This window comes from Ornithorhynchus anatinus, chromosome X5, assembly GCF_004115215.2.
Source record: "Ornithorhynchus anatinus isolate Pmale09 chromosome X5, mOrnAna1.pri.v4, whole genome shotgun sequence".
Classification (NCBI taxonomy): Eukaryota; Metazoa; Chordata; class Mammalia; order Monotremata; family Ornithorhynchidae; genus Ornithorhynchus; species Ornithorhynchus anatinus.
The window spans coordinates 17,697,908-17,720,947 of NC_041753.1; the positions used below are offsets into that span (position 1 = coordinate 17,697,908).

A 23,040-nucleotide genomic window follows, 5' to 3' on the forward strand; every position below is an offset into this window, starting at 1 on the left:
GGGCTTGTGATACATTTGAAGAATCTGGTTATTAGCTTTGGCTCATGTAAAATGTATTCTACAGAGCAACAACAACAAAAAAGTGACAAAACCGTATGGTAAAACAATCAAGGCAAAAGAGATCATCGGATGGAAAGGTCATTCCTTCAGAAATGGAACGCTCTCCTTAGTGAGAGCAGGAAAGTTCATAAAGAGCAGCAGGTCAGGTGCAAACATGAAATAATGAGGGAGGGAGAAACATATAAAGGTGTTCAAAGTGTGCTTTTTAAAATCAGCCTTCAGGATTCTAGTAACTTATAGGATTCTATAAGTTATATGATTCTATAAGATATTTATATCCTCTAGTAAACAGTCATTTTTCTTTCACTCATTTTAGGTTCTTCCACAATATTTCATAGTTTCCTTTTCTAAAATTAAGTAGCATGTTATCGGTTCCCCCTCTCCCACCTATATCTCCTGCATCAGATCCAATCCACTCTTCAAAATCAAATCCACTCTATTATCCTTCTTTGTTGCTCTATGACTAGTTTTCCAGAAAACAGTATTTTTTTTCCTATCCCAAACACTTACCTCTACTTGTATTCAGCCTGTCTCTAAATGTGGATAATTGATGTTTCCCATCATTTTGACTTGTCCTAGTTTCAGAGCTTCCCAAAATTCATGTAATTTTCCTGTCACTTTATCCTGATCAGGGAGTTTACAGAACACTCCTACTATATTTTGCTTTAAGTTTGGAATTTCTATTCAAAGGTGCTCCCCTTATCCACTAAAATTTTTATGCTATTACTTTCTGTGTCATCCCTAACTTAGTGCTACACCCCAAACGGTGCACCCATTCCAGTCTTTCCTATACAATTTATAGCCAGGCAGTACTGAATTCCATTCATTTTCTTCCTTCAACTAAGTCTCAGTGATGCCAATTATATCTTGGTCTTCAGTAGCTGCCATGCATTTCAAATCACTCTTTTTTTTTTAAAAAAAAAAACAGCTTCTAGCTTTAGAGAGCCATTTCTGTATTTTGGTTTCCGTTGTCCTACTAATTTTGGCATCTGTCAGCTTCCTCATTTGATAGACAGTCTAATCTTCTCTCATTGATTTTCTCAAATGCTCTATTATATTCCCTCCAACCCCCACCTCCTCCCATGATTGAGCCACCTTTTTCTCAGGGGTCCTTCAATCCAGGTCTGGTGCTTTTCTGTACTCACTGGTTTTACTGTTTCCAAACCTGCTTTACCACCTTATGATTTTTATTGCCAGCAGCCTGGTGCTATCTCGGTTCAGGTAGCATCCATCATCCCCATGTAAAATTACACCTGTCCTTAAAGGGTCTCCTAGTTCTTAAGGTATCAAAACTCCTCCTCTCTACACCATTAACTTATTCATGTTGATTTACTGTGATTCTGGAGCTCTGCCAGCTTCTGGAGCCATATGCATGGACCAGCATCATAGCAGAGGATGTTACCCTGCAGATCTTGGTCTGCAATCTCTTACATAACTTGAATTTGGCTTCCAGGATCAAGTCCCAAGTACGAACATATATCATGACCACCAGCTCTCTCTCCACCCTAACAGAGAAACTACACATCCTATGAAATCTGCTGCCTTGGCACCTAGAAGACACGTTGCCAAATGATCTCTTCAGATGGCACAAGCCCAGCTCTTTTTTTGGTTTAATCCACAGCCATTATTTGCACCAGTCTTCCCTGAAGGGCCCTCTTCCATAGGGTGGTGCCTTCAGATGGAGGGTGTTCCCACTAAAGGGTTTATTTTCCTCCTTTCTCAGGGCTTTCTTCCTCCTTAGCAACCTGAAGGCTGACATGATCTGAAGGCTTTGCACATAGTAAGCGCTTAATAAATATGACTGAATGAGTGGAATTGGTCTATTGTGCATGTGAAAGCCTCATCACTGAGTAGCTCCATAAACTACTCCAGTTCAGCCTCCAATGAACATACCTGTCCTGAGGGATAAGAGCCCTTAGTAATGAAGCAAGTGTTCGGCTATGCTGAATACAGGACAATACATTGAGTAGCCTCCACTCAACTGCCGGACTTCTACCTCCATTATCTCTAGACTAAGTGTAGACCCTCTACTTTGACTAGGTTAGAGGACTGGATACAAGTCTACTTAACTTTTCCTTCTAAAAATACATTTGAAATCTACAAATTACCCTGTTCACACTGTTAGTTGCTCCTTGCCTGGGTCATTTCTGCTTCCAAGATCAAAGGCAGTTGCTCTGCTAATACAGTGGCTAACTCCCTGAATTCACAAATCTAGAAAATTGCCAAGTGAGGAGCCTTGCCCTAAGGAAGTGAGGATCAGCTGGTTCTGAGAGGCCTAGTTTAGGCACTCAGTGATTCCACCCTGACTCTCTCTCTCCTGGGGGCGGGGGCGGGGGGGGGGGGAGAATGGGGGGGAATGGGGACTCCAATGGCTATAGCACTGTCCTGGAAATCACAAGACCTGGATTCTAGTCCAAATTCTGCCTGTAACTGGGTAACATGGACAAAGGTTACACATGGACTTTGCAATGTTTTGCACCCCTCCCACTCTACTTACTCATTGCACTCAGTGCCCTACAGGGAGCATGACTGGCCGGGACCAGAGAGACTGCACAGGTCACTAGAACTAGAATAATAATAATTCTGGTATTTGTTAAGCGCTTACTACGTGCCAGGCACTGTACTAACCACAGGGGTAGATACAAGTTTAACAGGTTGGCCACGGTCCCTGTTCCACATGGGGCTCATGGTCTCAATCCCCATTTTACAGATGAGGTAACTGAGGCCCAGAGAAGTGAAGTGACTAGCCCAGGGTCATGCAGCATTCAAGTGGCGGAGCCGGGATTAGAACCCCCGACCTTCTGACTCCCAGGTCTGTGCTCTATCCACTATACCATGCTGCTTCAATTCCTCCGTGCAGGCTGTTGATCCGGAAAGAAGCCTCCACCCAACACCATCACTTTTTCTTTCTCTGATATCACTCTAAATCAGGTCCACACATTTGACTACCACATCTGCTTCCCCTATCTTTCCCTTCTATAGCTCACACTTAATCCTGCTGCAGTTTTCTGAAACAATATTCTGCACACATCTCATTAGGGAGAGATAAGGGGTGCACACATTAGGGAAGCAGCATGGTGTAGTGGATAGAGCACTGCCCAGGAGTCAAAAGGTCATGGGTTCTAATCCCAGGTCTGCCATTTATCTGCTGTATGACCTTGGGCAAGCCACTTCACTTCTCTGTGCCTAGTTGCCTCATCTGTAAAATGGGGAATAAGACTGTGAGCCCTATGTGGGACAGGGACTGCGGCCAACCCGATTTGCTTGTATCCACCCCAGTGTTTAATACAGTGGCTGGCACATAGTAAGCACTTAACAAATACCACCATTACGACATCTCATCTCTCCTCAAAAATCTCTGATTGCCCATTCTTCCTATATTAAGCAGAAACTATCAAGGCATTCCAGTAGCCCCCCTCCCTCTTATTTACTTATTCTATTCCCACTACACCCCAGCTCCCACTCTTTGGTCCTTCAAGCAAGTCTACTCACTGTTTCTTACTCTTGTCTCCTTCACCAGAGACCCATTGCCAGGGCTGGATTAATCCAAGGGCTCTAAGGGTGTAAACCCAAGGCCCTTGACGACCCTCAAAAATCATACCCACGCTTGAATTTACCAACCAACATTGCTGCTGTTGCTACTTAGGGCAAAAAGATGGTGCTTTTCTCAAAATAGCCACTCCAAGGCAACCCGTGCCTGCGTGACTAGCTCTTAAAGGGAACACTGCCCATTAAATATCAGGAAATGGGGCAACAGGAGAGGATTTTGTTTGTCCTCAGCAGCTTCTTTAAAAATCTGGGGCCTCAGGCTCAAGCTAGCCTGCCCCCGGTTGGGGGTAGTGATTGGCACAAATAGGTGCTAATTACCAGTGCTCTTCAGCTCAGGAGTAATCCTGTTGATTCCATGATTGGGAGAGATCATTAAACTGATAGTGAATAGAAAGGGGAAAAGTGTTTGATGTTTAAGGTGTTTAGAAGTGACCTCTGCTTGTGTGTGTTTACTTGATCCTAATATTAATGAATGTGATATTTGTTAAGTGCTTACCAAACACTATAATAAATGCTAGGGGTAGATATGAGGTAGTCAGGTTGGACACAGTCTCTGTCCTACCCAGGGCTCACAGTCAAAGTAGGAGGGATAACAGGCATTTAATCCCTATTTTACAGATGAAGAAATTGAGGCACAGAGAAGTTAAGTGACTTGCTCCAAATCATATAACAAAGTTGGGATTAGAACCCAGCTCCCCCGACACCCAGGCCTGTGCTTTTTCCACTAGGCTATGCTGCTTCTCGTGTGTGTTTACTCATTGGGGTGCCACCCTGCTAAAGGGTGTCATTTTGACTAGATGGTAAGGGGGGGCACTCCCCAACACCCCTCTTCCTTTTCCATCCCACAACCAATTTCACCTGGAGAAGAAAAAGCCACAGGGCATATGGATGAGGAAGAGGGAGAGGAGAGGTACAGCAGGAAATGCCACTCAGTGCCCCTGCCTCCTGCTCTCCTTCTCTGCTGTCCCCATTCTTCAGATCTTCCCCTTGCCCAGCCCTGTCCCCTTCCCCCCACCAGCCACTGCAATGGCTGGGCCAATCTGCTCTCCAAAGAGATGGGAAAGAAAAGTTGCATTTCTCAGAAGAACCAGAAAGCTTTCCTTCATCCAAAGTGACAAATTCAATGGGTCGTCTCTCTATGAAGTTTTAGAGAAATAATGGGGATCACCATCCCTGAAGAGGGTGAGGTGTGGTAATAAATCAAGATGGCAGACAAGATGGTGGACCTCCAAAGAGCCAGTGTTCAAGAAAGTAGTGTCACAGCTTGGCCTAGTGGATAGAGCATGGTCCTGGGAGTCAGAAGGACCTGGGTTCTACTTCTCACTCTGAAACCTGTCTGCTGTGTGACTTTGGGCAAGTCACTTAACCTCTCTGTGCCTGTTACCTTATCTGTAAATTGGGAATTAAGACTGTGAGTCTCATGTAGGACATGGATTGTGTCCGACCTGATTACGCTGTATCTACCCCAGTGCTTAGAACAGCTCCTGGCACATAGTCAGCACTTAACAAATACCATAAAAAAAAACCTCGGAAGAAATAGAGATACAGGAGACAACAGCAGCCCTTTCTCCTTTCTTCCCCTAACATAGCAGAAACCAGGAAAGATAGAACCCAGCACCAGAAAGCCAAAAGTATTAGAAGGGTCTTAAATATTCAATAGGCAGAGATGTAATAGGAGGAACCAAACAGAAGTTAATAATAATGTTGGTATTTGTTAAGCGCTTACTATGTGCCGAGCACTGTTCTAAGCACTGGGGTAGACATAGGGAAATCAGGTTGTCCCACGTGGGGCTCACAGTCTTAATCCCCATTTTACAGATGAGGGAACTGAGGCACGGAGAAGTTAAGTGACTTGCCCACAGTCACACAGCCAACAAGTGGCAGAGCTGGGATTCGAACTCATGAGCCCTGACTCCAAAGCCCGTGCTCTTTCCACTGAGCCACGCTGCTTCTCCAAGAGAGAAGAAGTTCTCTCCTTCTCGCTTCTCTCCCCATCTCCACAACTCCCAGTTCATAGAAACAATGATTAAAATTAGCCCAACTCTCATATGACTCAAAAAAGCCATCAGTTCTACTTCCTGGAAGCTTTCCCCAATTATTTTTTCTTCTCAGGTCATATCCCTCCCAACTACCAACTCTGCACTTAAACATTCACATTCACCCATAGCACCTTTGTACGTATCAATTTACGTTTTACTGTTCACGTGCTTTTCCTTGTACTGGCTTTAAGGTAATCATCAGCTTTAAGGCACTGGATCAGCTCTCTCCCTCCTACCTATCCTCGCTCCTCTCCACCTACAACCCAGTCTGCACACCTTGCTCTAATGCCAAACTACTTACTGTGCCTCAATCTTGCCTCTCGCTGTAAACTCCTCCCCCTTCCTTGAACTCCTTCCCTTTCTATATCTGACAGACTATCACTCTCCCCATCTTCAAAAGCTCAATAAAATCATATTTCTTTTAGGAAACCTTCCTGGACTAATCTCTCATCTACCCACCCTAGGTTTCCTTCCTTCTGTACACCTTAATCCATACCCCTAAGCACTTTGATATTCACCCCCCTACCACCGCAGCACTTATGTCCATATTTTCTAGATTGCAAATTCCTTGTGGGCAGGGAACCTGTCTACCAATTCTGTTATATTGTACTGTCCCAAATGCTTAGTATAGTGCTCTGCACATAATAACCACTCAATAAATATGACTGATTGACTGATCCATATACTCTATTGCTTCCCCCTACCTGTAATTTATTTTAATGTTTGTCTCTCCCACTAGATTGTAAGCACTTGGAGGTCAGGCATCTTGTACTCCTCCAAATGCTTAGCACAGTGCTCTGCACACACAATAAGTGCTCAGTAAATACACTGATTAATTCTAATCTCTTCTTTTTATCTGTATTTTAATGTCTGCCTCCTCCACTGAATTATAAATTCTTCAAGGGATTCATCTATTGTCCTCTCCCAAGCATTTAGTAAAGTGTTCTCTGCACATAAAAGGCACTTAATAAAAACTATTGGCTGATCCTCCTTTTCTCTTCCTCCTTCTTACCCCCTTGCTGAAATCCCTTCCTCTTCTTCCCTTGTTCAGAATACAGCCCTATTCATCACCTCTATTGGCAATTCTCTCTTTTGAGTTTTTCCTGGGTCGCTTTTATTGCCATTTTGGCTCAACTGGGAGAAATGCAACATCAGAGGATTGGGTCCTGCTGACCTGTCATGGCTACAGATAGTTCTTTTTTAAACTTCATGACCCATGGTGGGAAAAGGGAACTGGGGGAAAGTGCATGTATCTCTTCCTACAACTCCTTACACAATCCCTACTGTTCTGAGGGTCAAAGTTTTACCATCTACTCCTGAGTTATTTCAGATAAATTCAATGAAAACACATCAAAAATAGATAAGCACACCTCTCCTGTTTTTTTTTAATATTTGTTAAGCACTTACCATGTGCTAGGCACTGTACTTAGTCCTGGGGTACATACAAGGTAATCAGGTTGGACAAAGTCCATGTCCCACAGAGGCCTCACAATCTTAATCCCCATTTTACAGGAGAAGTAACTGAGGCAGAGAAATGAAGTGACTTGTCCTCCTCAAACAACCTCCCAAGCCTCATATATGGAGAAAGTGACAACAGGGTAACTTTCTAGTTATAGGACTACACCAATCATGGGTCTGTCAGATATGAAGGGGAAAGGAGTTCGAGGCAGGAGGGAGGGTGTGACGAGAAGAGAAAGAGAGACAAGATTGAGGCCCTGTAAGCAGGGTGACATTAGAGGAGCAAAGTTTGCTGGCAGAGTTATTCTGTTTTGGAGAAGCTGAATTTGTGGTGATGGGAGAGTATCACTCCACCTTATCTTCCCTCCCTTCTGATTTACTCATCCATCCACTTGAGTCCATATCCCCAAAGAACTTAGGTATTCACCCCACTCCTCACAGCACTTATACTCAATTGCCTCTCCTACCTGTAATTTATTTTAATGTCTACCTCCCCAGTTAGATTGTAAACTACTTGATGGTAGGGATCATGTCTACTTACTCTATTGAACTCTCCCACTAACAATCGTGGTTCAATCGTATTTATTGAGCACTTACTGTGTGCAGAGCACTGTATTAAGCCCTTGGAAAGTACAATTCGGTGACAAATAGAGACAATCCTTACCCAACAATGGGCTCACAGTCTAGAAATCTGTTAGGTGCTTACTATGTGCCAAGCACTGTACCAAGCACTGGGGCAGATATAAGACTATCAGGTCTCACATGGGGTTCACAGTCTTAGTAGAAGAACAGGTATTGAATCTACATTTTGCATATGGGGCTCACAATCTTAATCCCCATTTTCCAGATGAGATAACTGAGGCCCAGAGAACTGAAGTGACTTGCCTAAGGACCCACAGCAGACATGTGAAGGAGCTGGGATTAGAACCCAGGACCTTTGACTACTGGGCCCGTGTTTTTCCATTAACCACACTCCTTCCCAAGTGCTTAGTACAGTGCACATAGTAAGTGCTCAGTAAATACCACTGATTGTTTGATTGATTGATATGTTAGCCTGTCTCCTCCATGAGGCTGTGACTTCTTCAAGGGCAAGGGCCATGTCCTTTATTTTTATTATATATTCCCAAACATCTAGTGCAATGTTCTGTACAGGGTACTCACTTAATGAATGATTGACTATGTTACAATCTGTTTGTGCAAGAGGTCTTGCACACTTCTCCAAAGGGAGGCCTGACTTCTCTTGCCACCTTCTAGAACTAGATACATGCCTCTGGATTTATTATTTTTATTTAGCTAACAGGTGGCATTGTATGAACACTTACTTTGGCCACCACCTCTAACTTTTTGTTGTTGACTTATGCTGCCGAGTCATGTCTGACCCATAGCGACGCCATGGACACATCTCTCCCAGAATGGCCTACCTCCAACTGCAATTATTCTGGTAGTGGATCCATAGAGTTTTCTTGGTAAAAATATGGAAGCGGTTTACCATTGCCTCCTTCCACGCAGTAAAACCTGAGTCTGTGCTCTTGACTCTCTCCCATGCCTCTGCTGCCCAGAACAGGTTAAGTTTTGACTTATAGCAGATTGCCTTCCACTTGCTAGCCATTGCCCAAGCTAGGAATGAAATGGATATGCCTCTGCTTGACTCTCCCTCCAGTAGTCGAGACTGGTAGAGTGCTGAAAACTCTCCAGGTGTGACCCTGAGAGATATCTAACTTCTTACTTTTGCTATTTTAGTAACCCTAATGTCTTTGGGAGCTTTGATTCTCCTCTTATCTCTCTGGCCGGTCATTCTCGGTCTCCTTCGCAGGCGCCTCCTCCCCCTCCCATCCTTTAACTGTTGGAGTTCCTCAGGGGTCAGTTCTTGGCCCTCTTCTGTTCTCCATTTACACTCACTCCCTTGGTGAACTCATTTGCTCTCACGGCTTTGACTACCATCTCTACGCAGATGACACGCAGATCTACATCTCTGCCCCTGTCCTCTCCCCCTCCCTTCAGGCTCGCAACTCCTCCTGCCTCCAGGATGTCTCCACCTGGATGTCTGTCCGCCACCTAAAACTCAACATGAGCAAGACTGAGCTCCTCATCTTCCCTCCCAAACCCGGTCCTCTCCCAGACTTCCCTATCACCGTGGATGGTACGACCATCCTTCCCGTCTCTCGGGCCCGCAACCTCGGTGTCATCTTTGACTCGTCTCTCTCGTTCACCCCACACATCCTATCCATTACCAAGACCTGCCGGTCTCACCTTTACAATATCGCCAAGATCCGCCCTTTCCTCTCCACCCAAATGGCTACCTTACTGCTACAGGCTCTCGTTATATTCCGGCTAGACTACTGTGTCAGCCTTCTCTCTGATCTCCCTTCCTCCTCTCTCGCCCTGCTCCAGTCTATTCTTCACTCCGCTGCCCAGCTCATCTTCCTGCAAAAACATTCTGGGCATGTCACTCCCCTTCTTAAACACCTCCAGTGGTTACCTATCAACCTCCGCTCAAAACAAAAACTCCTCACTCTAGGCTTCAAGGCTCTCCATCACCTTGCCCCTTCATACCTCTCCTCCCTTCTCTCTTTCTACTGCCCACCCCGCACGCTCCGCTCCTCTGCCGCCCTCCTCCTCACCGTCCCTCGGTCTTGCCTATCCCGCCGTCGACCCCTGGGCCACGTCGACCCCTGGGCCACGTCCTCCCGCGGTCCTGGAATGCCCTCCCTCTCACCTCCATCAATCTAATTCTCTTCCCCTCTTCAAATCCCTACTTAAAGCTCACCTCCTCCAAGAGGCCTTCCCAGAGTGAGCTCCCCCCTTTTTTCCCTCGGCTCCCTTTACCCACCCCCTTCACCTCTTTGCAGCTAAACCCTCTTCTCCCCCCATTCCCTCTCCTCCTCCCCCTCTCCCGTCCCACCCCCTCAGCACTGTACTCATCCGCTCAATTGTATATATCTTCATCCCCCTATTTATTTTGTTTATTTTGTTTAATGAGATGTACATCAGCTTGATTCTATTTATTTGCCATTGTTTTTATGAGATGTTCTTCCCCTTGACTCTATTTATTGCCATTGTTCTTGTCTGCCTGTCTCCCCCGATTAGACTGTAAGCCCGTCAAAGGGCAGGGACTGTCTCTATCTGTTGCCGATTTGTACATTCCAAGAGCTTAGTACAGTGCTCTGCACATAGGAAGCGCATCCCTGCTTTAACAGTCAGATCTTGCCTTCCTAGCAGAGTTCGGTTCAGTTTTAAGACTGGCAACTTGCCTGAGAATGGGACTTTTATTTCTTCCAGTTGCAGTTTTGCCATCAGCCAGTACAGAAAAGATAGTTGTCCATTAATTACCCTCTCAGAGTAGTTTTTCTTCAGCATATCAATGACAGAGCTCTAGGGGCATTTTATCTGAGGAGTAAGAAGAGCTGCTCGAGAACACATTAATATATGTTAAATAGCTAATTTTGAATTATTTCATGACCAGTTTAATAACTCCACTTCAACTTCAAGAGGAGGCCTTTCACTTTGTACAGCCCATAACTATTCAAGGAGCTTCTTTCTTTATCTTGTTTCCTGTCTCAGTGGAACTGATCCCAGCCTTGGACTCCGGGAAGCAAATTCAAGTGAAGCAATCTCATTCATAGGTGCACTGTTCAAAGTCACATCCATTTTGAAATATGGAACTTCAGCCTAAGCAAAGATGTTTGGAAATTTTATGTTTATTTAAATGCTTTTGCCAAAGCATTTTCAGTGAAGAAAGCAGAAACCTTATTCTTTAGTCGAGCAGTTGAGGGTCATGGTGAGGGGTGAAGAATAAATTTGGGGTCGGGGGGAATGTGAATGAGGGGGCAGGCCAGTGAGTATAGTAGACTGTGGTTGGTGAGAAATGAGTTGGAGCATTGTCTGGACACAGTGAGATCTAGCACGTACCCATGCTGCTATGTGGCTGAGGTAAACTGAAACTAGAGGCAAGGAGAGTTGAAAAGAGAAAGGAAGCAGATGACTCGGGGGGGGGGGGGGGGTGTCGGCAGGGGGAGTTGGAGGAATTATTACCATACAGGTTTATGCTCCCAAGGATCAGAATAGAAGAAAGGAGTGAGGTAGGAAAAAGAGAAATATTTCCAAACCGGTAAGAAAGGCCAGGAGGGCAGTAGATATCAGCAACTAGAAACTGCAGAGGATGGTAAAGATGGATGATTTGGGATCCAAAGCAAGAGGACAAGAAGGTAAGATAAGGAAGGAGTGAGATGGATCAGAAGTGGATATCGGGGGAAAAGGAGTAAGCTGACTCTTCCCCCTTTTTCAGTGATATGGTGGCAGTGGAAAAAAGTAAGGTCCCATTGAGAGAGAGAGCAGCAGGGGAGGCAATGTCACCATGACATAGAGCATTTAATTTTAATTAGCTGAGCTGTTGTAGCACCTGGGCCTCCTCAGGCATATACACACACACACACCCCCATAGGCCTCATCTTTGAATTCAAAGGATAGCTATACATATATATTTCTAATACTGAGGAGGAGCTGGCAGAAAGAGTTGGTTAGCAAAACCACAACTTTAGTAAAGAGTTTTAAACTCTGACAGCATTGATGGTGTTGGGAAATATGTTGCCAGCAAAATAAGAGGCATCATATAAATGGCTAAGCGAATGATCGTAAATTGGAAAATGCCCTAAGACTAATTATAGATATTTGCATGCAATCTAAAATTGCATCCATGATTAAATCTGGGCCAGTTGCAGCAGAGAAAGCAGCAGTAGCAGTTTGGGTAGCTACCTCCCAACAACCAAGGGTTTGCTTGGGTCGGGCTGACTTTAGATGGCGAGCAGGAGAAGCAGCTGCCTCAGGGCACCCATCAGAGGGAGCAGCAGATGGTTTGGCAAGAGGGTAGCCTCACAATTCTGCAAGAATTTCCATTCAGAAATTTTGAAGCAGGCAATTTTGAAATCTGCTAATAGTAAGATTAAAATTATAAGTGGATGGCATTTATCATTTTGAGAAATTATAAGATTATCAACATAGGTATGAGCAGTCCCGGGTGGACTTCAATCAATTCATTCATTCAACAGTATTTATTGAGCACTTACTATGTGCAGAGAGCTGTACTAAGCGCTTGGAATGTACAATTTGGCAACAATCAATCAGTAGTATTTATTGAGTGCTTTCTGTGTGCAGAGGAACACACTAAATACGTGGGACAGAATAATAGTTGCTAGACACATTCCCTGCCCATAGAGAGATTTTAATCTAGACGGGGAGACAGACATTAAAATAAATTATGGATATATATATATATATATATATATATATATATATATATATATATATATAAGTGATGTGGGGCTGAGGGTGGGGTGAATATCAACTGCTTAAAGGGTACAGTCCCAAATACACAGGCAATACAGAAGGGAGAGGGAGTAAGGGAAATGAGAGTTTAGCTGGGGAAGGCCTCTTGGAGAAGATGTGATTTGAATAAGGTTTTCAAGGTGGGGAGAGTGTTGGTCTGTTGGATATGAAGGGGAAGGGAGTTCCAGGCCAGAGGGAGGATGTGGGCCAGAAGTCAGCAGTGAGATAGGCAAGATCGAGGTCCAGTGAGTAGGCTGGCATTGGAGGAGTGAAGTGTGCACACTGGACTGTAGTAGGAAATCAGAGTGATAAGGTAGGAGGGGGCAAGGTGATTGAGTGCTTAGAAGCTGATGATATTCATTCAGTCATATTTTTTGAGCACTTACTGTTTGCAGAGTACTGTACTAAGCACTTGGCAGAAGTACAATATAACAATAAACAGACACCATCCCTGCCCACAAGGAGCAAAAGTGGATGGGCAACCACTGGAGGTTCTTGAGGTGTGGGAAGATGTGGTCTGAATGCCTTTTTTAGAAAAGTGATCCAGACAGCAAAGTGAAGTAAGGTCTAGAGTGGGGAGAGACAGGAGGCAGGAAGGTCAGTGAGGAGGCTGATGCAGTAGTCAAGATAGGCTAGGATAAATGCTTGGACTAATGGGGCAGCAGTTTGGATAAAGAGGAAAGGGCAGATTTTAGTGATGTTGTGCAAGTAGAACTGACAGAATTTGGTGACAGATTGAATACGTGGGTTAAATGAGAGAGACGAGTCAAGGATGATGCCAAGCCTATGGGTTTGTGAGACAAGGCAGATAGTGGTTAGATATAGTTGATGTAGAGATAGCTAGATACCACTAACCAGCAACCTTGGATCACTTCCACAGTCTGCTTCCTCTGCTCCTGTGCCTGAGCTGCGGAGCACTGTTAGAGGAAATCCAGACATCTCTCTTTATCCACCCTAAATTCATTCTTATCTCTTTCAATCCTCTCCATGGCCTGACAACAATACTTCTCCTTCCTAATTCATTTCCATGCCCACTGCCTCTGCCAGCTGTTCCAGAAATTTAACTCCCTTCTCAAACCTCCTGTCCCCTCGCCCCCACCATTTCTTTGCCCTAATGACCTGGCTACCTACTTCATCAACAATTTAAAACCATCAGGCATGATCTCCCTAAAATCTCCCCTGCTCCTCTTCAATCCCCTTCCCCTCTTCGACTCTTCCTATAATCTTGAGGTAACTCAAGATGAATCTCTTGACTCCTCTCTAAATCTATCTCCTCCACCTGTGCATCTGACCCCATCCCTTCATACCTTTTAAAACACTCACTCCCTCCCCTTCTTCCCTCCTTGACTGCTCTCCTCAACTGTCCACTTTCTAATGGTTTCTTCCCACTGCTTTCAAACATGCTTATTTATTCCCTATCTTTTAAAAAAACCCTCCATTGATCCCATAGCTCTCTCCAGTTATTGCCCCATTTCCGTCCAAACTTCTTGAGAGAGCTGTTAAACCCACTCTCTCCACTTCCTATCCTCCAATTCTCCCCTAGATCTCCTCCAATCTAGCTTCTGCCCTCTTCACTCCATAGAAACAGCCCTCTCTAAAATAACCAATGGACTTCTTCTTGCCAAATCTGATTTCTACTCCACCCTAATTTTCTGAGACCTCTCAGCCACCTTTGACACTGTAGACCACCCCCTCATCCTTGAAACTTCATCCAACCTTGGATTTACTGACACCATCCTCCCTTGGTTCTCTTCCTACCTCTCTGACTGCTCCTTCTCAGTCTCTTTTGCTGGCTTCTCCTCTGCTTTCCACCCTCTGAGAGTAGGGGCGTCCCTCAAGGCTCAGTTCTAGGTCCCCTTCTATTCTTATTCTCCCTCTACAGCCACTCCCTTGGAATACTCACTCTCAAGACATATTTTGTGTTGACCAGTATTGCACTCACCATAATAATTTTGTGGTGACTTTTAAAAATTAAGCAATAATGACAAATAGCTTTGAATTGAGGTATAGAGGAAAATATGATCTATAATGAAATATAATGCAAAGCACATCTTTCAGTAACATTTATTATTGGCATTATTTTTATTACTTGAATATTTTTGGTGGCCACACCAAAATTACTGGGTGCTGAACCTTGAGACTTACTATCTTCCTATCATAAACGTTTTTTTCCATCAGACATGTTAAAAAAATTCATTTCATTTTCACTCTCCTTGGATCAACTTTGTATATGAAAAAAAAGCACCAAAAAGTGCTCCTATGTGGCTGCTACTTTCCTCTGGAGAAGCAGCATAGGCTAGTGGAGAGGGAACAGGCCTGGGAGTCAGAAGGACCTAAATTCTAAACCCGGTTTCACCACTTGTCTGTTGTGTGACCTTGGGCAAGTCACTTCTCTGGGTCTCAGTTATTTCATCTGTAAAATGGGGATCAAGATTGTGAGTCTCATATGGGAGAGGGACTGTTTCCAACCTGATTAGCTTGTATCTCCCCCAGCGCATAGTACAGTGCCTGGCACATAGTAAGCGCTTAACAAATGCCATATTTTTAAAAAGAGCAGGCAAAATGGGAGTGAGAAGACATGAAGGGGAAGTTTGTGAGGAAGCAGGAGCTGGAAATAAAGGATGGAAGCGACAGGGCTGGAGTTTCTGGGTGCTCAAGTCATGTTTGGTGATCTCTGTTCCTTTCTCCCTCACCAGCCCCAGAGTATGGTGGCAGAAAGCTGCTACTCAAAGATTATATTGACTCAATAAAGACTAAACTTCCAACTTCCCAACATTTAGCTTGAGGACGTGGAGAAATTTCAAACTGGCTTGATTAGTCAGCAACAGAAAAATGGTGGCAAATGTACATTACGCACATTCCCTAAATGTCCAAATCATTTTCTATCATTTTCTTAAGTGGTTCTAGTAATTTGAAAGTATTTTATGGCTTTTACTAAGGGCCTATTATGTGCTGTGTTGTGCTGTGCTAAGTGCTGGGGTAGATACAGAGTAATTAGATTAGATACATGGCTTAGTGGAAAGAGCCCGGGCTTGGCAGTCAGAGATCGTGAGTTCTAGTCCTGGCTTTGCCACTTGTCAGCTGTGTGACTTTGGGGAAGTTACTTCACTTCTCTGTGCCTCAGTGACCTCATCTGTAAAATGGGGATTAAGAATGGGAGCCCCACATGGGGCAACCTGATTCCCTTGTATCTCCTCCAGCACTTAGAACAGTGACTGGCACATAGTAAGCGCTTAACAAATACAGGTCAAGGGTTCTAATCCCGATTCCGCCACCTGTCAGCTGTGTGACTTTGGGCAAGTCACTTAACTTCTCAGTGTCTCAGTTACCTCATCTATAAAATGGGGATTAAGATGTGATCCTCATGTGGGACAACCTGATTACCCTGCATCTACCCCAGCACTTAGAACAGTGCTCGGCACAGAGTAAGCAATTAACAAATACGAACATTATTAAATACCATTATCATTATTATTGTTATTATTATTATTATTATTGTGCTCACAGTCTAAGAGGCAGGAGGATCAGATATCTCATCCCCAGTACAGATGAGGAATTGAGGCCCAAAGAGATTACTGTCAGGTGAGTGTCAGAGCTAGACTAGAACCCGAGTCTGCCAACTTTCAGTCCTGTACTCTTTCTACTAGGCAACACTTCCTTAAGTTTTTCTCCAACCTGATACTGACAAAAATATAATAGGTTTTAGTAAAAAGGCATAATCTATTATAGGCTTAAATCGTATGACAATGCTTGAAGTGCTGAGTAAATGAGTTCCAAGATGAAAATGGTGTTGCTTTCGTTCAATGCTTGACAAAGTCCAGTGCACCTGGCCATCTTCCAGTTTGGTACAGTTATAAGTCTTTGCTCAGGAGATTCAATGCGTTGGCAAAAAACTGAAGATATAATGATTAAGAATGTGACTTCTGCCACTCATTTACCGAATAACCTTTAATCAGTCCCTTAACCATAAAGGCTGCTTTCTTTAAATTGGGCTAATGTCACCTGGCTTTCACATAATGGTGTCAAATGATTTCTAAAGAGCTTTATAATTCAAAGTGAGGATGCCTTTTAGCGATCAATTTTTACTGAGAGGCATTGGATTTGTATAGTGTCTTTCCTCTAACTCCTATGTGCATGGGGATGTTTGTAGAGTCCAGTTACCTCAGTTAATTGTAGGAATAATAGGTGGATGGCAAGGGGACTACCATCTACTACCAAGGACGAGGTTCTGCAAAGCATAGAAAACTAAGAGACTATATAGCTTTTGCTCTGAAGTTTGAGGAAGTAGCTTTTATAGTTAAAGCCATAAAGAATGGTGAATTGCCAAAAAAAGATCAAATTTCTGCAAGTAATACTCATATATTTGCAGGATGTTCCTCAATATATGAACACTGAAGAAATCCCAGAAGAAGGATGTTATCATCATCATCTTCAAGAAAAATGGTGAGAGAGCTGATTGGGCAACTACTGGGGCATTTTGCTGATCTCCACCACTGATCAGATTTTAGCCAGAATCCTTCTGGAAAGGTTACTGAATACTATAGTCAACTCTACACTATCTGAATTGCAGTGTGGCTTCAGATGAAAATATGGAATGGCAGATATGTGGTTTTTTTTTACAGCAACACAGTTTAAAGTGCAGAGAACAGCCCCCAAACCTCTATCCTGTGCTCACTGACCTGACAAAACCACCTGACACCATTAATAAACCAGGACTCTAGCATTTGCTATCAAATCCAGCTCTTCTGAGAAATTCTTCTAGATCTTAAGGCTACTCCATGATGGTGTGGCTGTTTAAATTGGAGTTTAAGGAGTCTAGCCTCACACTTTCCTCCATCAAGGTCAGAGAAGATCAGAGCTTGGTGGTAGGCCAAGTCCTATCAATCATTTAATCAATGGTATTTATTGGGCTCTTACTGTGTGCAGAGCACTGTACTAAGCATATGGGAGAGTAAAATACAACAGACGTGGTAGACAGATTCCCTGCCCATAAGGAGGTTATAGTCTAGAGTTGATTACAGTCCCAGTCAATTTACTCTATACATCCATGTTTGATGATGCAATCAGAATCTTGAACCTGGAGTCAGAATATGTTTTTGTTCCACTGGGAGGGTCTCCCAACTCCACAGGCTATAAGCATGATCAAAAGTCTTTGAGAGTGTCATCCAGGATCTGCTCTATGCTGAAAACTACGTTCTGGAGATGCATACCAAGAAGACACACAAATGATTAGGAATTACTTTGCAGATTCAGCATGGTAAAATACCCTGACAATAAAATTAAACTAGTTATATTTCAGCCTAAACCTGAGAAACTACACAAAACCGAAGATTTTCTTCATCAACCAAGAAGCTAATGCTATTTCCACATTCAGCTGCCTCGGCAGGACACTTTGCTATAAAAAAGACTAGAATAGAATTTGGCAAATTGACCAAGAGTGGTGACAACAGGACACTGAGCTCATTAGAAATTGTAGGTCTCTAAAGCTGCTGTGGTGGCCAATCATTTATACTGCTATGAGACTTGGACATACGACAGAAGATACATCCAACTTCTCAGGCAGTTTCACTAGTGTCACCGATGAACCACACTCAACATCACATGGCAGGGCAAGATTACTGACAACATGGTCCTGGAACCCATCCAGCTCACAAGCATTGAAACAGTGCTCACAGAAACACAGCTTTGCTGGGCAGACAAAGCAAGTAAAATGGATAAAAGTAAGGTTTCCAAACCACTGCTCTATGGTGAACTGAAAGGGGGCATACATAAGTCTGGAGGGCAGGATAATGGATTTAAAGGCATAACGAGGCAAATGCATCTGCTCAGCATGAATATAGCTTTTATGCAGATGCCGTGCAAGGTAGTACTGAACATGCACTGATCTTTTCAGTCACATCTGTGCTGATGGAGAGGATCTCATCATCAGTAGCATCATTTCTGAAAACAAAGGACAATAAGATATATCTTGGAGATCAAGAATTTAAGCAAAAGACAGAAAAGCAGAATGAAGGATAGTTAAAGCATCAGTACAGAAGTAGTAGGCATCTGTGACTTGAGATGCTTTAGAAGCTAATGAATGCTCACTAACTTCCAAGTGACTAATGTAAGCTACTGAGTGTTGGTTAACTGGAAGCAGCTCATTAACAAAGTAACACAAATCCACATAGCTAATGACTCATCTTTAGTTGAATCCTATTATAAGATGCTTATCAAAAGGTGCTTGAAGAATATGTGTTGAATTTATCGTACTCCTTGGGTTGAAAAAAAGAATCGATCTAATGGCCTAACTCTAGCTATCTTAAATAACTCTCTGAGACTGCCATCAGGGCTGAAGTTCTACTCAATCACTCATGAGCTACTCTTGCAAATGTTCCCCTCACTGAAACTAACACATTCTATGAAAGCAGTAAAGAGCAATATTTGAATCAGGTAGATTATAAGAATTAAAATACATCTTTATCATGAGACCTTGGGATCACAAACAACCTACAGGGGCAGGTGGCCCAACAAGCAATCCCAATATCTTAGGTCAATCTGAAACTCAACTCGAGTCTCTCTTGATTTCCCCAAAATGTGGTTCAGGATCTCCTATGACTCATTTCTTTGGAAAGATTTGCTAATTACTGGTTCAAGCCAGACTGAATGGAAGATGTGGACGTGAACAAAATGGCTGGGAAAATTGTCGAGTATAGCCCTAACATGACCTTGTCAACCACACGATACCTCGCCACCAGAGGAAGATGAATTGATCCCGGCTTGCTGGAAGAGGATGCTGGCAACACCAATGCTTAGCAACTGCTGAAACATGTGGACTTGGGCCACTCCTATCATAGGATGTCTCCAAGCTTTCAGTTTAAGAGGTCGCCTTTCCACAAGAGGACCAGCTTTTGGAAATTGCTGGTTTCAATTAAAAAATTCTGGGAGCAATTGAAACCTTCTCCCTGATATATCCCTGTCAGGGGCCCAAACTAATGGGCCCTTAGATTTGGGCTCCCATGGCATGAACATTGCATCCATGGGCTAGGATACTGGTTTTCACTGTCCTCCTTTTTCTATAGAGGAAATAGATTTTCTCTTTGACCAGTAACCAAATGGACTGTTGAACCTATTACCTTTCTTGATCTCAAAGAAAAGACATTTGTCATTGGGGGCTGGCTGCGGTGGGAGAAATTGCTAGGTACAGCTTGCTCTTTCTCTAGGGGCTAGGACAGAAGAGAGATGACTGATATCTGACATCTGTTCTAGCCAGGTGCTCATTTATTGTAGAGGGGATCTTGCCATAAAAGTCGTTTCTTACAGGCACCCTTCTCTTAAGCAACCATGTCCAAGAATATCCCAATGCTTTATTTCATTTGACAGTAAATTGAAGATCCGGCTCAGCCAGGTAATGAGCTTTCATACTGCTCTCTCAAGTGGCTGGCGGAGACAGTTTCATTGGGGTTGGCAAAGATGCAGACTCTCCAAAGCAAAAGAAGCTCAATATAGAATATAAATGGAAAAGACAGACAGATGGAGTAAATAAAAAATCACCAGTCTTTACCTTTGGGTCATGTATCCCAGAAAGTTCTTCATAAATTTTCTCTCCTACCATGACAGCAGCCAGATTAGCCGTGTAGGTTGAAAGACAAAACAAACAAAATATAGCCCAGAGGTTCATTAAAAACCTTCCAGTCCAGCATTTGGGGGGCTTGATTGCTGCCGTTCTGCCAAACAAGATGGCATAGCAGACATTCAGGGCTGAGGAAAAGGAGAAGACTTTACTCCTATTCCGCCCCTTGGGAGTCATCCCAAAGGGGCTTTTCCATTCATACAAGGTGAGGAATATGGCAGTGATGTGGAGAGCCACAAATATCCCCAGCCACATTGTCCAGTGAAGAGGCCACATGAATGCTCCAATGGGAGCGGCTGTGTCTCGGGTCCTCACTAAGATGCCCAAGCTGGTGGAGAAAAAAGGGCTGGTGAAATCAATCACTTGACTCCGGGCAGTGTTGATGCTAAAGGAGGTGACTGCCATATGGGCTGTGCCACTCAGGAGGTCTCCCACCAGTCCAGTCCAGTGGCCATTTTTCCAGGCTCCATATTTCCCATCTCCAACGATGTATAGGTCAAAATCAAAGTTCATGTCCTCTGCCAATTTTTCGAGCAGATCAATGCAGTAGCCATAGCAGCACTTCTTGAACTCAATAGGTACCGTGTCATTGTTGCCCTGGAGGCTCTCAAAAAGGCCATCTAATACTGATGAGTCATTTGTCAGGGGATCAAGGCACAGCTGCCCAGCAGGGCATAGCCCGTCATCATCCACCTCTCGCGTGAAGACAAATGGGTGTTCTATCAGAGTGACCACTCGCAGGTGGAGCCGCGAAGGGTGCTGGAGATGGCTTTTATGCCTCTGGGCCTGTTCAGGCCATATTCCATAATCCATGATGATCTTCCCTCCTTGCCAGCTCCCCAGGCGGGTCCACATTGGATTCCCCACCGGGTCATGCTGCAGATTCCAGATAAAGAAGTTGTTTTCTGAGCTGATGATGTTGGAGCCCTTCACTGTGATATAACCGCTGAGGCCACTGAATGTGGTGTTGGCTAGAAATCTGTAAAATAGAGAGAGAGAGAGGTGAAGAATCAAAGATGAGCAAGGCAGCCAAGGACTATCTGGGAGGAATGCCAAGAGAAGACAACGAATATCGTGAAGAGAGAGAGAAAGAAAAAGACCCAGTCCCCATGTCTTAACACTTTTCTCTGTGGGGGTGGTAGCTCTTCAGATGATCCTATTTTCCCAATAACTTTGTTCTTCTCCAAACAGAAGGGATAATGTCTCTCTCCCCCCTTTAAAGTTTCCCAATCATTTCCCTTATAATTTGGGGAGCTCTAGACCCCACATTAGAAGCCAAGGTAGAAGCTATATCTCCCATTCACCTCGGTGCAGCTTGCCCACAAAAAGAAAGGCAACTGAGTTTTGTTGGAACAGAACATTTACAGTTGCATCATTTTCAGTAACGAAGGAACTCCACATCTATCTGTCTCTCTCTCTCAAAAGTATTCAGAGCGGTAGTTAGATGCTTTCAAGTGCAAGGGAAAATATTAGGAAAACAGAAGTTCCTCTTTATATGAAATGGTGCATATATTTGTCTAATACAGCATCCTCTCCCTGTTGGCACTCAATAAAGGGTGAGGACCTTTGTAAAGAGATTTTTCCATAAATGGAGAAAAGTATTAGAGGCAGAGAGGATCGAAGACCTGGGGAGGCCAACAATCCTTTGTCGCTTCTGCTTCTGCCCACTCATCAGATAACATCAGCTATCTCATTTCTCACACCACAGAAGAGCAATCGATCCACGGTATTTATTTATTTATTGTTTACTGTGTGCAGATCACAGAACTAAGCACTGGGGAGAGTACCGTACAACTGAGTTACCAGATGCGTTCCCCGCCCACAAGGAGCTTACAGTCTAGAAGACTGTATCACATTCCTTTCAACAGAATCAGGGCCCAGACCCAGGTCATCTGATTCTGGTTCTCCCTTTTGAATGCTCTGATTAGAGGGACAGGGAGGCCCCACCAAGTGTGATACCTTTCTCAGGAGAGCCTCTTTATCTCAAGTTACCCTCCAGAAAGCACCCCAACAAGAACATAGGAAATGTTTCTCAGTATCTTGGAGAAAGCAAGTGGCTCAAACCCAAGGATCTAAGCTAGGAGGCCCACCATTGCTGCAGTTCAAAAGCAGCCTAGGATTTACAAATGCAAATACAATTAGCAAACTATCTGATTCAGAAGGAAAACTTTAAAAACCCAAGGGAGTACAGCATATAGATTCTACTTGCAAAAAAATCAAATCTCTCTCAATTTCTAAGACATTTGCTGCCTGAAAGGCATTAGGAAAGGCATAATTTTTCTTGTTCAGACATGCCAAGAGGAATCCATTTCAGCAGACCAAAAATAAAAAGGCAAATTACAGGGAATTGGGATTCCACAGTTGAGTGGAAATAAAAATGCAATCTTCTTAGGCCATGGATATTCTATATTACACAGGCAAGGGTTAAATTGGATAGATATTCTCTGCAAATTCATGTTTAGTAAAATCTCATTATTATTGAGCTAGCCATCTATTCCTGTTTATAAAGCTTAGTTTAAGAGGGTTGATGGAGTGTATCATAGCTTAGTCATAGTATATGACTGCCACTGTGTCAGTTTTTGTCAAACTGCATTTAACTTTCATTCTCTTCACACTCCCCAACTAAAAGTTACTACAGGTTCATCTCGCTGAGCGGATGAAAAGGAGGACCTGAATGGGGTCTCCATTTATCATACCATGACCGAAATAATATGTAAGATGGACTATGACTACTCGACAGCTCACAGTTCTAAACGTAAAATGCTCATTTCATCATCAGTAGGCATAATATTAAGAAAATTGAAATGTTAAGGGACCCAAGAATTAGTCCCATCTTCATCCCTCTGCCAGTAGAGAGGGCTGTAACTCATGCATCAGCACAGCAACTAGGTCAAAGGCAATCCAATGAATTTCAAATTAGGCTGTGAGCACTAGAACAAGGATTATATGATTCTCTTGTTTCATTGTCATCTCAATCATGGAAAAGACCCCAAATAGCTC

At 43.6% G+C, this 23,040-nt stretch overlaps 1 protein-coding gene and 1 non-coding gene across 3 annotated transcripts in view; both read right to left on the reverse strand.

Moving 5' to 3' along the window:
- Positions 1–23,040, reverse strand: part of GRIN3A (glutamate ionotropic receptor NMDA type subunit 3A) — a 142,280-nt gene that overhangs the window by 61,506 nt on the left and 57,734 nt on the right. For both annotated transcript variants that reach the window (XM_029056128.2, XM_029056127.2), the window contains exon 3: positions 19,972–21,019. In XM_029056128.2, coding sequence (XP_028911961.1) covers positions 19,972–21,019 — 1,048 coding nt within the window. The remainder of the gene's footprint in view (positions 1–19,971; positions 21,020–23,040) is intronic.
- LOC114808426 lies at positions 8,682–8,819 on the reverse strand. Its single transcript, XR_003756274.1, has one exon. It is a non-coding gene; the product is annotated as a small nucleolar RNA SNORA7 (small nucleolar RNA).